The sequence below is a fragment of the Zerene cesonia genome, chromosome 6, assembly GCF_012273895.1.
Source record: "Zerene cesonia ecotype Mississippi chromosome 6, Zerene_cesonia_1.1, whole genome shotgun sequence".
NCBI lineage: Eukaryota > Metazoa > Arthropoda > Insecta > Lepidoptera > Pieridae > Zerene > Zerene cesonia.
The window spans coordinates 3631391-3646445 of record NC_052107.1 but is presented as its reverse complement, the minus strand read 5'-3'; the positions used below and the strand labels follow the sequence as shown (position 1 = coordinate 3646445).

Sequence of the window (15055 nt, the reverse complement as noted above, 5' to 3'; positions counted from 1 at the left end):
GTCTATACTTAATTTCAATGTTATTATCCAAAAAAGGTCCAATATTTTCTTATTGAAATTAAATAATACTAAGTACTATTCGTACTAGTATTCGTTTTTACAACTAAATAATTTAAATTTTTATATATATAATATTTTGTTCAATGTTGATGGTAAAGGTTACTAAAAAACCTTTTAACAAAAAACAATTTCCTAAATGAATCCGAAAGCACTCGCCTTTCATAAATCACTTTTCCAAATGAGTATTTTATTGGCCATAAAATATCATTGCAGAACTTAAACGCCGTCGTTCGATTAGTGAAATAGATTTTAGTTTCTTTCATATTAAAAAATCGTTGCTTTGTATTGAAATAGATACAAAACAACGCCCTTATCTACTTGAGAATAAGAGCAAATTTTCAATAAAATTTACCACAATTAGGTACGTTAATTACATAATTGTAATAAGTGACTCTTTCATCATTTGGTAACAGCGACAAGGCGGGAAAATTTTAATTAGTCTTATTGAATATTAATAACGCTCGGTTAGGAGAAGTTAGAAGTACAACTAAGAGCAAAACCAATGCTATTTAATTTTTTTTTTTTAATTAATAAAAATGATGAGTTGACAGATAATTAAACTATAGTTTAAACTATTTTCACTCAACACAAGACTTTCATAAACCACGGAAGAATCTACTTGAATTCTTAACATAAGCTAGCGAGGTCCGTATCCTTGTCCTTGCTTCTTCCTTTCCTCGCCTCCTTTTCCAATCCATTCCATTATTCTCGTCATCAACCCTTACCTTATCCCTTAAAAAGGGGCAACACATTTGCAGAGCCTCTAACTCTGCAAATGTACAAGGATAGTTATTGGTGATCGCTTACCATCACACTATCAACTCGGTTGCCCGCTTTAAAATCAATAAAATATATATCGTTATTGATGTGCGATACTGTACTTTCTTATATAAATTATATAAAAAAAGCAAATGTGATAATTGAGTTAAATAAAAATTGCTCTTAATAGAAATATAACATCAAACAAAATATTGCCTCAAAAGTACAGTTTGTAATATGAAATCATTTTCTTAATGAACATATTAATTATAAGTCAGCGTTTCAATAACTGACGTTTAATAAACACTTGAATCAAATAACTTTTGTTAGAAATGATACAATTAAACGATATAAGACAATTTCCATGAGAGATTTGTTTTCAGTATTGTATATATGTTTGTCTAGTACAGCAGCAAAACTCAGAAAATTCTAAAGAAAACATGAAATTTGATAAATTTATTAAGAAACACATTAAGACCGTCGGGAAAAACAATGTTGTGGACGACATATTTACTTCAGCCTTATTTTATCAACAAATATTTGGACAGCAAATATTAGATCCTAATTGGACTTGGAAGAAATATTTTGTTCGTCAAATGCTCATGTTATTTCTTTTCATTTATGTTTTCTTAGGCACGTTACAATGTTTGAAAATAAATAACGATGCGGAATTGCTAGCTGAAGCCTGTTACACTATTATAATGATCGTAATATTTCCATTGAAAATGGGGCTTTTTATAAAGAGTAGGTTGATATTTCGCAGTCTATACGTATCTACGAAAACTACCCTCGTGGATGTTATACGCAGCGATAGTAGTGTAGACATAGAAAGCATATTAAAAAATGGGAATAAAATTGTGTTAACACTTTTTTTCATGGTTATAACACCTTGCTGTGTATACGAATTGACTACTTTATGGAATTATATAACTGGACAACGAACATTACTTTCAAGATCAACTATGATTTTAATGCCGATGACCACACCTTATTTCGAAATCGCCTGGTTCTTACACACGATTTTTCTGTTTGAAATAAGCAGTACGATAATATTAGACATGTGGTTTGTTGTTTTAATCTACTTCATGTGCTCCGCTTTGAAGAGCTTAGCTAATATGTTGAAACTCGATGAGAAAAGTTATCATGAAAGTAAGGAAGGCTACGCTAATCGTTTAGAAAATGCGCTACGTACTTTCTACGGGACTCATTTGAAGCTGAACAAGTATGAAACACATATCTTTATTCACATGCTAAGAATATTATAACGATAAAGAGATTGTTTGTTTATTTGAACGCGCTAATCTCAGGAGACGTTAGATGGTCGGATTTGTGAAATTCGTTCAATCTTAGATAGCCCATTTGTTGAGGAAGGCTTTAAGCTGTATAATGTCAGGTACTTTGTGGGTAAAACCGCGGGGCACAGCTTGTTTCTTAAAGTTTTTCTATAAGTTTAACTTTTCTATCCTAGGAGCCGAGAGGGTCGCGGAAGAATCCTAAGTAGCTCCCGTGGCCCCCTCACAAAAGCTGCTCGGTAGAACGGCTCCTTCCTAGGGGCCGGGGGTATCTATCTCTATCTATAAGCAAGATTTACTCCCTGTTATAGTAATTACAAAAATGAAATTATTGTAATTTCAGTAATTTATATCAATCAATCCTGTAATCCAAAAAAATCCTGTATTTATCAAACAATATGTTTTGATGGTATTTTTTTTTGAAATCCGCTTTTTATTGTTTCCTTACTAATTAATATTTGTACGAGTCCAACGAGAACACTTAATGTAAAATAGCATTAAGGCGGAGCGTGCTAAAAAATATACTTCACTTACATCCACTCGAAAACATAATCCTACTTCTAGCACTTACGTTTATACACAACAAATATAAAAAAGGAAACCATTTGCTTTCAGGTTCTTAATAACATTATGTGAAATGTATAAAATTTCAGCTTTTATACCTCTATGCAATGCAGCTATCTGCATTTGTTTGATTTTGTTGCTCATGAGCAAGGTAAGTAAAACGTTAATTAAAGTAATTATAAATATGCATTATGATGAATATTTAGTTAAAATTACACAATATATAGTTTTGGTTATTAAAAGAATACACTGAACATATTTTTTCACAAATATATTTGTTAAATTTTTTCTTCTTTACTTGCTCTTTTCTCTAACTATTTCGTGCATACTTTTGCTCAACTACCTTTATTGCATCTTGATTTTACTCACTCTTACGACATAATAGGCCAATTTATCTGTGCAAAATAGTCTTTATTCATTTTGAAAATTAAAATTTGCCTACCCTTAACAATATAATACGTTGTTATTATTTCAGGAAGTAAATTGGCGATTTGCGCCTCATATGCTGCCAATGTTTGCGGAAATTTTCGCTTACAATTGGTTTGGGGAGCAGATTAAAACGAAGGTCGGTTTTCGAATTCACTATACGAATATCGATAATATTAATTAACTAATAGCAATCATGATTCTCTCATATAGATGAACGATGTGCGTTTGGCATTATTATATTTCGATTGGAATAATTTGAGGGCTAAGGATAAGAAATCTTATTATATCATGATGACTTATATGACGAAAGATTTTGGTATCAAGACAATAAGCGGGAAAGATTTGTCTTTAATAACTATGACCGCAGTAAGTGTTTCTTAAAAATAATTTGTTATCCTCAATTCTACTACCCTTCGGTAGCAAACCATATTGAAACAAATTTGCCTAATGTTTTCTCGTTTTCTATTGTAATTCGGTATACATTTGCGTTTGATCTTTTGTCTTCTTAGTTTCATTTAAATTCTATGAAGTGGATCATCTTTCCTTATCTTCCAAAAGACAAGTTTAATGACCGATGGGGACAGATTGTTAAGAAATTTCGTATCCGTATAATCTCATCTTTTAAAATTGACTGTAAATGATCATGAATTTTTGGTTGCATATTATTAAATTTTATTGAAAAGATGACGTTAATTTCCGATGAATAAGAAAAGATTTTTCATGTGATCTGATTTTTTTTGCTATTGCTGTCGTGTCGCATACTTAACCAATTTATTAATTGGTATATGTATTAATTGGCGCCTATTTACTGAATAATGGATTTTTTTTTCAGGTTTTAAAGATAAGTTATCAAGCATTTACAGTGCTTCAGACAATAGACGGATAATAAAAAATTAAAATTGAGACAACTCTTTACTTGAGAACTATATAAAAATTATTAAACAATACACCGTATTCAGATTTTTAATTATAATTATTTAAAATCCTATAGCAGTCTATTAAGTATTTATTAAATCCCCTAGTAATGTGTACGTCAAATATATAAACCCGAAGTTAACAACACGACGGTTAACTCATTAGAAGTTCGACCGCTGCAATGAATCTTAATGTAATATATTCAATTAGATCTTTAAAATGCATGGAAAATGTAATCATAGCTATCAATTTCAAGATCACTTTAAGAACATGAGATAGTATCTATTTTAAATAATTAAAATATATGATTCATTGTATTATATCAAAAGTCATTAAATTATAAATAGTTTAGGTACCAGGTATCAGAACTAAGGTTTCAATAGGTTAACAAAATTGTCACACAAAAAAGGGCACTTTACGTAATGCTTAATTTGCATTTCTTTTTACACGCTTTTTATTAGCTTCACCTGTATGTTTGTTTGTTTGTTTGTTTGTATGTTTGTTTGTTTGTTTGTAACTGACTTCTTTGGGCGCGATTTTGACCCACTTTAAACGGCCAGATTTCGTTTAAACTTTGTAGATTTATTGAGGACCGATGACAATACACTAATTTGATAAAATTATTCCAGTTTTCAATTTGCAAAATATGATTTTTGTTAAAGCGTGTTTTATAGTTTTTTTAAACTATTATATTTTATTTAATATAGGTTTGTTTGCATATAGGTAATATTATCAACATTTTGAATGCTGAAATTGGAACAGTGTTGTTTCTAATAAATAAATAAACACAATTTTTTTTTTCAGGCAGTAATAATATTATTTTTAATTAAAAAACGATTCCTTTGTTATATTCATTTGGAATACATGAAAGCATAACAAAAATAACTAATCACAAGCTTACTATCGTTAAATATAATATCATAGAATATAATAACATTTTACAATTCTATTCAGAAATAGATTTATCCGTAGAATGTTGAACATAAGGGATGAATATATCTGAAATCACGATACCCTTTAGAAATGTACACGTTTTGATAACACGTGAGATTTTATATCAATACTAGTAAATCCCGTGACGACGTTTTTAATAAATATAGCTTAGAAAAACTAAATAACACGCTTTTATGATAGTGTCAACTGAATTATTGTCTTACACCGAATAATATAAAGTGTAAGTAAGAAAAATATATAATCCTAAATATATAATCTTAATCAGCAACATAAGATAAACTTATATAATTTATTGTGTTATCACTGATCTTTTGATAAGTGTGCAACGTTTGAATAAAATCTGCCAGTCTAAAGTGGGTTAACATCGCATAATATAATATTAGAATATTCTCAACATTGGAATAAATTAGAGATTAATGTAGATTAAATGTATTTATGTATTTGCACAGATAATATGATCGAAAAAAAATCCTCAGAACGCACCAGTAAGCTGGCCTACCTTATATTTATTTTGTTGGTTTGATTTCTTTCAACGTAAAAAAAAGCATCTGAAATAATTATGATTATATTAAGCATCGCCTACACAATATTTATCGTACATTTCATTATCTATCATATTTATTATAAGCAAATATATGCGTAGAAAAACAGATCCCAGCTAATAAATAAAACGCAAACCTTATAACGTCCATATTCAGCGCGAAGAGCTTGGTACCTTTATGATATAGGTAGCTCAGTGAACCGTATTTATTTTTATGTTTAAGAAAAATTCTTTATCGTACCTTTCCCTGATTTATGGATTTTCAATGCTTCATTCATTCCTTTATGACGACAGTGTAATGAGTGTTTCTCTTTCCACAGTTAAATATAGATTTGCTTACGGGTTGTATCATGCTAAAATTGGATACCGGAATGGATGGAGGCAATATTTTCATTTTAATTCAGGTGAAAGTAAATAATTTGACCTTTTTTACTTACGTTACGAATGGAAGGGCTTCTTTCCCGTAGGGGTTAGGTGTATTTGGGTTATGTCGGGCTCCAGCTGCAATATTGCACTACGGTCTTAACTTCAACTTCGCTTTTAGAGGCCCGGGTGTGTCTATGAACTTAGTAGAGCATTTTCCAACAGAATATGAAAATATGTAAGTTCCGATAGCATGCACCATAGTTCTATTGTTCCTGATAGTTTTTAGAAAGAGTTCCGGCCAATCTAAGATCATCATAAACTTTTCAAAAAACGTTATATGCTCTGCCAATTTCTATAACATGGCCTAAAATTTGCTTGATTTATAAAAATGATACACTTTTTGTAGTGAAAATCATTTAATGACAAAATTAATTAAAATAACAAAAGTTATGCATATCATCTAATAAGTTATACTGTTTTATGATCACAACTGATCTAAAATAATCTAAGCAATTAGTCATAAAACCACATTTACAGTATATTTTATCCCTGTTTATATGAAAATTCATTTACATCCAGAAAATATGCTTTATGTTTTTAATTTTGTCATAAAAGTAGTACGAAATCAGTAATTTATACGAATGGCACCTGCCGTTAATTGCAGTCACGCAGTAATAAATCAAATGTAAATTCTTTCATTCACTGCAAGTATAAATATAGATATAATATAAGATATATCATCAGATACATCTCATTTATGTTTGTAATATGAGATATTATCAGATATAATATCTATAAACAACAGGTTTTATATTTATGAAACATCTGAAATTTGGCCACTATATCAACATTCTGAAAAAATCATCCCTCAAACTTACATTAGTTAAAAGGGGGTATATTTATCAAGAATTTATGTTAGAGCGAAGGTTACCTATGTTAGGTTGGGATAATTTATATGTCCGTTCTGACCCTAGCGGTTTGAATTCGATATCCGAATGCAAGTGAATAATGTATATTATGAGGTAGAAATCCGTTTTAACTGTTTATTAAACAGACGATTTAATGCTGGCTATTTCCCGTACTTAATATTTTATTATTTGATCAATAAACTTGATCCTTGCCATTTTAGATTTACAGATTTTACAGTACTAAAGAGCATACTAGACGACGTGTTATCCTAAAAGATAGATATTTATTACTAAATTATTGACACGATTAGATTTATTTCATACAAGCCTCTCTTTTCACGGAGTAAATCTAATATATAAAATTATCGTGTCACAGTTTTCGTTGCTATACTCCTCCGAAACGGCGTGACCGATTTTGATGAAATTTTTTGGGCTTATCCGGTATCTATGAGAATCGGCCAACATCTATTTTTCATCCCCCTAAATGATAAGAGTAAGGCAGAACAGCGTTTGCCGGGTGCAGCTAGTATTATGTAAAATTCCATATTTCTTTTATTTTATTTACCTTATTTAATACTTAAATTAATTCAAGATGAAAATGCAGATATTGTGGATGGTAGGGAAAAACGTGAGAATCCCTGCGATATAATAACTTCGAAAGTAACTCTGTCTGTCTGTCCCTTCTTCATGCCGAAACACTGAACCAATTTGGGTGAAATTTAGTACAGAGTTAGTTTGAAACCTGAGAAAGGATAAATTATAGTTTATATCGGATATGCAATAGAAATAGTAAGTAATTTTTACAATGAAAACGTGAAACCCCGGATTACCAACTTTTTCCTTTGAATACGATTTTTTTTTATTTTTTTATTTTTATGTCATAGCGGGCAACTGAGCTGGTGGTTCGCCTGATGGTAAGCGATCACCACCGCCCATGAACATTCGCAATGGTAGGACCTCTGCGAATGCGCTGCCCGCTTTTTTTGGGGTAAGGGAAAAGGAATGGATTAACGACTGGAAAGAAGGAATGGACTGGGACGGGTGAGGAAAAGGAAACGGGCGGGAAAATTTTATTTAACTACATTGTTAAGGTATTTAATTACATTGCAATCGCTCTAAAATCTGTCTTACCATGTTGTTGTCATTTTTAATAATACCAAGAAAATATACAAGAACAAAACTAGAATAAATACCAAAAACATTAATATTTCAACGAACTGTATGCTCTCGCTACTACCAATTGTTGACATAGCATTGATTGGTTGATTATAGGTGATAGGCAATTATCGTTTCTCCATCAATGCGCCTACTCACATAAGTGTATTATATATCTATTTATATGTATTTTGATATCCAGGTTATAGTTTGATTTGATGGGCATATTAAGCGATTCTTTTAACTATAACCGATCATAGCAGTTGAAGTCTTTAGATTAATTAATTATAAGACTAATTATAAGATTCTTAATACACTCTTAACGTTTTCGATATAAAATACGGGGGTAACCTTGTATATAAAAAGGTTTTATATTCCATTATCTGAAATGTAAAATAATTAAATTATTGTGAAATAAACGTATCGCACGGAACGGTACAGTTTTCATAGTTTAGACATAAAACGGCTTGGAAATTTCGAGCAAAATATTTGTGATAGCGGATTCACGGGTGACCTGCATGATATTATATAACTACTCATTAGCATATCAATGAAACAGGTAATGCCTTCAGTATCGCTAATGTACTAGCACGCTAGATATCAATAGAGCTCATTTATGTTTAAATTTTTTGGGTAAAACGGGACCTTTACTGAGAACGCTGTACGTCTATCTTCATGTCTGTTTGTATGTCAATTCTCAATTTGTATGACAAGAACCGTGATAGGCGGACAGTTGAAATGTTCAATGATGATATATTTCTGTTACCGTTATAAAAACATGTAATAAAAAACCGCGATTGACCAACGGTTGGCAAGGTAATAAATTGGATGGGTGACAGCTTATTTGTACGAAACCCTTAGTGTCGCAAGTTCGACTCTGTCGACAGATAAATTCTATGAGAACACACTATTCATTGGTTATAATTGAAAACTGTGTGCTTTATAAGGTCCACTAGCACTTAGAATACTTATATATTTGTATGAACGAAAATTTGTGAAAAGAAAATAAAAATGTGTTCATTAATAACAACTGAAGCTCAGGTCATAAATATTTTTAGTTTGTTTATATTTTCATTGTCATTATAGCATTAATGTCTTGTTCTATATTTAAATGTTTGAAAATCTACAAAAAAAGCTTCACTCGTAAAAACAATAGAACATTCGAAGCACTTCATTAAGAATCCGATTTCCGGATTTTTCATTGAATTAACAGGTTCTTTGTTTTCCGAATGAATAGAACATCTTCATTGTGCTCATTTCTTTTTACTCGCTAAGCAAAATAAAATGTACATTTTAATTTTTTTACACAATGGCGTTACGTTTGACAGCGTAATATGAAATGATTATTGCATCTGTTCTTCTTAAAGCTGCAATTTAGTTACGAATTTATTTATGTATGTGAGTGCATAAAGTCGCTTCTGATTCGTCGAATATGATTCGCTGCAGAGCATTCATTGAATTTAAAAATTACTTTCAATTAAGGTACATATTATACGGTTAAAAAAAGGTTTAAATACTTTATAAACTAGTGAAAAATTCCAATTATCTAGGTCTTAAATATCGTAGAACACTGATAATCCTATTAATATTATAAATGCGAAAGTTTGTAAGTATGGATGTATGGATGTTTGTTACTCTTTCACGTAAAAACTACTGAACCAATGAATACCAGCAATGAAATTTGGTACGTAGACAGCTGGATAACTGGAATAACATATAGGCAACTTTTTATTCCGATATTCCTACGGGATACGGACTTACGCGGGTGAAACCGCGGGGCACAGCTAGTAATGTTTATAAAATAATAGCAAAAATCGTACATAATAAGCATTTAACATTCAGGGATAATTTTCATACCAACAGTGAATGATTTATTGAAATCGATCGAGTAGATTCTAGGATTAGCCCGTTTAAACTCACAATCTCTTCAGCTCACATTATTGAAGTCAGAAAAGGAAATTAATGAATGAAGTTATAAAATGAATTAACTAAAATATTTACAATCAAACAATTCTGAAATCATATTTTCCAAACTTTCCCTAATCTTTCGCTTTAGTTAAAAAGTAAACAGGGTGAATTTATTAGCTAATAACTGCCCTGTTCCGACTCGAATCTAACCTTGGCCATTGTACTTATTCCGTTATAACTTTTGCACTAAGGGTTACGCTTTATTACTTTCTCAGTCGCGACTTATGAACCCTTTTGATGCGATTAAAAGATTAACCCGTGTTTTCAATTATGGAGCGTTTATTTAATACCTATAAAATGTTTTAAAGTTGGTACGCGATAAGCAAAAAAGCATTAAATATGTATTTGATGCATTGAGTGTATAATGTGTATGGAAAAATGGATGCTTTTCCTCGACCTTCTAATGTCTAACTGCAAATGTTTATGGGCGATGCAGATCGTGCCGTCAAGGGAACCACCAGCCCAGATCTTCGCTATTATATAGAAAAGGTATAATTTAAATCTGTGACGTTGTTATGAAAATTTGAAGATATGGTATTACTTACCGTATCTTCCAATTACATGTATATGTATACCGTACCAATCAGGTGAATCAAATGTCATCAACAGTAAAAGATATGTATGTAATGCACTGTGAAGGACTTTGACTTAGTATTATAATTGGCACTCGTGAGTGGGATAACAAATTTAACCTTGTACTTATATAGAACTATAATTTATGAAAAATCTAAAGCGGATTTGCTTTAGAAAGTTTGGTCAACTAACGAACTCACAAGAAGTCAATTTAATATTTGCACAGCTTAACTCCGTCCCTCATGTTGTAACAACGGACAAGTAGGGTGCACAAGTGTCCCAAATAAACATCGATCTAGCCACTATTTGTTCTAACAGTGTCGTAAACCTTTAACATTTCTGCGCAAACGAGCGTTTTTACTCCGCTGTATAAAGACTAGCTGGAATAAAGTCAGAAGAGAAAAGGATTCTATTAATGTATGCTTGAATAAAAGTTCTTTTGTGCCATCATTGTAGTATTTGTTTCTTAAAGTATAATATATCACAGACGGAGGATTTTATATACGCTTATGTAATGTGTGTGCTGCAACATGTTATGTGTAAGGATTGCCTTATAAGTCATCATGAATAAACAATTGGTTCGGACAGAATTCCTGTACTAACTTCTAACACCTTCAAAGACGTATAACGATCAGTCGTCGGTCATCAAACCGCATCTACATGGCCTCGTCCTAAAACGATGGACCAATGAAAAGCTCGTACACAACCGTGTCCCAAACCTCAACAAACAGGCAGATCAAACAAACATCCCGCAAGTAACAATATTGCTCAGTCACTCAATCTGCAGGAACACTAAAACGGTTTACGCAACCTTCTTTGTTCTTTGTTTTCCCATTTTCTCAGATTATACCAAAACGTATTCATGTTATAGTGCCTTACATTTTACGTGTTCCCTTTTTATTTGCTTTTGTGCGACACTGTTGCACGAATGTTATCTACAATTTTTTTTTCCTTGTCCACTGCCGTGATTTCTTTTTGCAATCAGTGACTTAGTCAGAAAGTCGTAAAATTTACCCTAACTATTCGTATTTTAGTTTACGCCGCATTCAATTTACTTACATATATTCTGAGGTAAATACAAGAAGTAAAAGAAATATCATTGAAATATAAAGTATAGTATGAACTTTTAGTACGAGTACAAAAATTCCCCAGTGACAATACTTGGGAGCGCCGCAACAATTTTCAATTTCAGACGCAATTTAATAGATGGCATACAGCTTTTAATATGAGGCAATGGGTATAATTATCTGCCATACATTACTATAAAGTAAGCGAATAAGTTTTTAAAGGTTTTCATTATTTAATAAAAACACAAACAATCTTAAACGTATCAAAATTATATTTTTATTAGAAATTTATTAAAAACAGCCTTGTAACTACGAGGAGATGATTTTTTGTTCAGCTTACTATTATTTGCCAAAATAAACTAAATCAAAGGCCGAAGCCAGCGGTTTGTCTTAATAAATTAACAATGTCTTGTACATAACGTCCAACTTGGCAGTAACAAGATAGAATTTATTATTGCGTGTAATACCGGCTCTGATTGGTTAAAGTCAAGTGCAGAGAAATGCCTACAGTAAGCCTATCAACTCCGTGATTGCGAATGCTATTATATATCCCTGCCATTACTAATGTCACACAAATTGGAAGAATATTTATGGTTATATGTTTTCCTTTGATATTCTTAGTAGAACATACACAGGGCAATGTCTTTCTTCGAAAAAAATAATTATCATGTTTGATAGGATGTATTTACATAATTCCCAGCAGAGAAAATGAATCAGCATTTTCTCTAAAGCATAATGAATACTTTATTCATGTTCAACGTCCGCAATACACCAGTATTTATTTATATTATCATAATGTAATAATTTATTCTGACATTTTGGTGTTTTACAGCGAGCGTGGCCACTTCACGTCACATCGTATGTATAATATTTATTTTCAACGTAATTAATGCTGTTTTTCATCTTTTGGCTTTTTCAATAATCCATACTTAAAAGAATAGAGTGTTAGTTGTATTTGTTAGTCTGATGCTTTTAATCATATATAAAATAATCAAGGCGTGCTATTTGATTGGAAAAAATAAGGATTTTAATTCTACATATAAAATATATTGTAAAAAACGTAACAATAAAGCCATTGGTTTTAAATATAAATGAACCAAACAAAAACCTACAATATAACGAGTTTCATTGGTAACGCAACCTACCGTTGCATAGATTTGCATTGACAAAATTGCAATTTGAATTTTGCATTTGACATCGACGAAGCAATCTATTGAGGTTACATTCGAATCCTTTGTGATGACATCCATTTTGAATACTTTAGTACGGGGCAGTATGGGCCAGTATTACAGGAGTATTATGGCAGATCTCATATCTTGCTTTATGAATTAGTATTTCTTTGAGTCATCAATATGTTTTGTCTGTCAAGTAAGCCAGTCGGTACCTGAAATTTTACTGCATATTATCAAACCTTTATTTAATACTATTTCTTGTAAATATTACTTTATTTCTTCATTAAACATTTTATAATTCTTTATTGCTCCACATTTAATTGTGGTAAAACAGTTTGTTTCTGAATAATAATGTCTTTATAATAACATAGGTAACTGATATATAATGCGAATTGTGTTTTATGTTTGTTTTCATTCAAATCGCTTTTGAGTTAAAGCCCTATGAAGGACAAGGGCTCAGCAGTTGAGTTCATTCATTCATAATAAGTACCTCTAATTTAACATCTTATAAGAAATCAACGATCTCAAGATTTTCCTTGCAGGAAAATGTATTTGCAATTCCGAGAAGTTGATTTATGGTCCTTAATATAATCAAAAGATTTTATTCAGTGACATGATTGGAACTAGTTATAAAAATTAAAGTCTTCTTTGTTCCGTAATCATATAAATTGTTAATCATAATATCCTCATTAAATACTACTACTACTATTTATTAATCTATTATATACTATTTTAATTCCAAACATTATTTTATTTACCAAAACAAAGACTAGAGCTTTCTATCGATCCAATTGCTATTACGTGTATTTGATTATACATACATAATATTATATACAGCTACGGGAAGATACGTTGACGAACGAAGATTGATGATCTATTTGACAAACGACTGTGAATCGGACACGTACGCATTATTCTCTTGGGAGTTAGGGATGTTTATTGGTCGGTAACTAGACAGAACATCTATAACTATGGCCAAGCTACACGCCTGGGGTTTCTTCATCTTCAAGTCTTAGTTAATGGTCACTTATGAAACAAATGGAATATAAAAGCGCTTGAGCACCATTAGATAATAAAATTACCCTCATAATTTAACTGGGTGAATCGATTCTGATGATTCTTTTTTTATTTGAAAGCCTCCAGTGTGCTATAATTTAAATTGTCTAGTACTGACTATTAAAAGGCAGCTTAGTTTTTTGTTAAAATGATTATATGTTAAAAACCTCCGATGTATATATTGAAAATATTTTCGATTTAAATCCATTGGAATATGTTATCTCGCCACGCATGAAAGCTTTTAATTTATTTGCATATGTATCAGATAACCTCCACGCCCGACTATTCTGTAGTGTGGTGTCACTTTAACTAGAATCTCTTTAACGAGGCTTCAAAGAAAATATTAAAACCCAAGCTGCAAATTCTACAAATAACCTCCGACTAACAAAGACCTTTTCACCTCAAAGGCAAGAAGTAAGAACTCCAAACAGACACGGAACAAAAACTAAACTTACAAAACCATTTTCAGAGTTCCACAATGCCGTGACGAGATCACTTTATTAAAGATATTAAATGTTATATTGCTGGCGACAATTAAATACCTCCAATAAACGCATACAGCAGAGTACTTTTAACTATATATGTGTAAGTGTGTAAGTCCCCTAGTGGGGTATAGGGCAGACGATTCGCATCGCGTCGCATCATTCACTATTTTCTTACTGGACAAGTAGGTGATCAGCCTTCTGTGACCTAACAGGCCGAAACATTTTTGTGAGTTCACACCGGGATTCGAGCCACCAGTTTTACGCTTACGCGTTAACCACTGTACCAAGGACGTCGACTTATATACATAATAAGTGGAAAGGTGTAATTATATATCTAACTAGCTTTTCCCCCGCGACTTCGCCCGCGCGCGACAAGGTAAGGAGTATTTTCTTCGCATTAAAAATTTATTCGTTCCCACGCTTAGCTCCATCTACATACCAAGTTTCATCAAAATCTTTCATACAAACTTTCATCCCGTCTTTCAAACCTTTCTACCCTTCCTATGTCCTTTCGCAAGTTCAATTCTATCTTCATACAAAATTTTGTCATAATCGGTTCGGAAGTTTAGGCGTGAAAGCGTAACAGACAGACAGACATACAGACAGTTACTTTCGCATTTATAATATTGCTAGAGATTAAAGCGATGTTTTTTGCAGCGAAGTGGAATGTATTGTTTAATCATTGTCACAATTACTCATAATTTATATTAACACTTATATTGGAATTAGTTCGCAGTCACATTGAAACGTAAAGTAAACAAAATGAAAGTTATAGCCTGTAGTATTTTGTT

The 15055-nt window shown here is 31.6% G+C and overlaps 1 protein-coding gene across 1 annotated transcript; it reads left to right on the top strand.

The window, feature by feature from the left end:
* Positions 1-1259: 1259 nt before the first annotated feature.
* Positions 1260-3990, top strand: LOC119840587. The gene is made up of 5 exons (XM_038367275.1): positions 1260-2041; positions 2727-2826; positions 3151-3240; positions 3315-3470; positions 3937-3990. Exons 1-5 carry the CDS (start codon positions 1260-1262, stop codon positions 3988-3990), a joined length of 1182 nt encoding a protein of 393 aa, XP_038223203.1.
* Positions 3991-15055: the final 11065 nt, after the last annotated feature.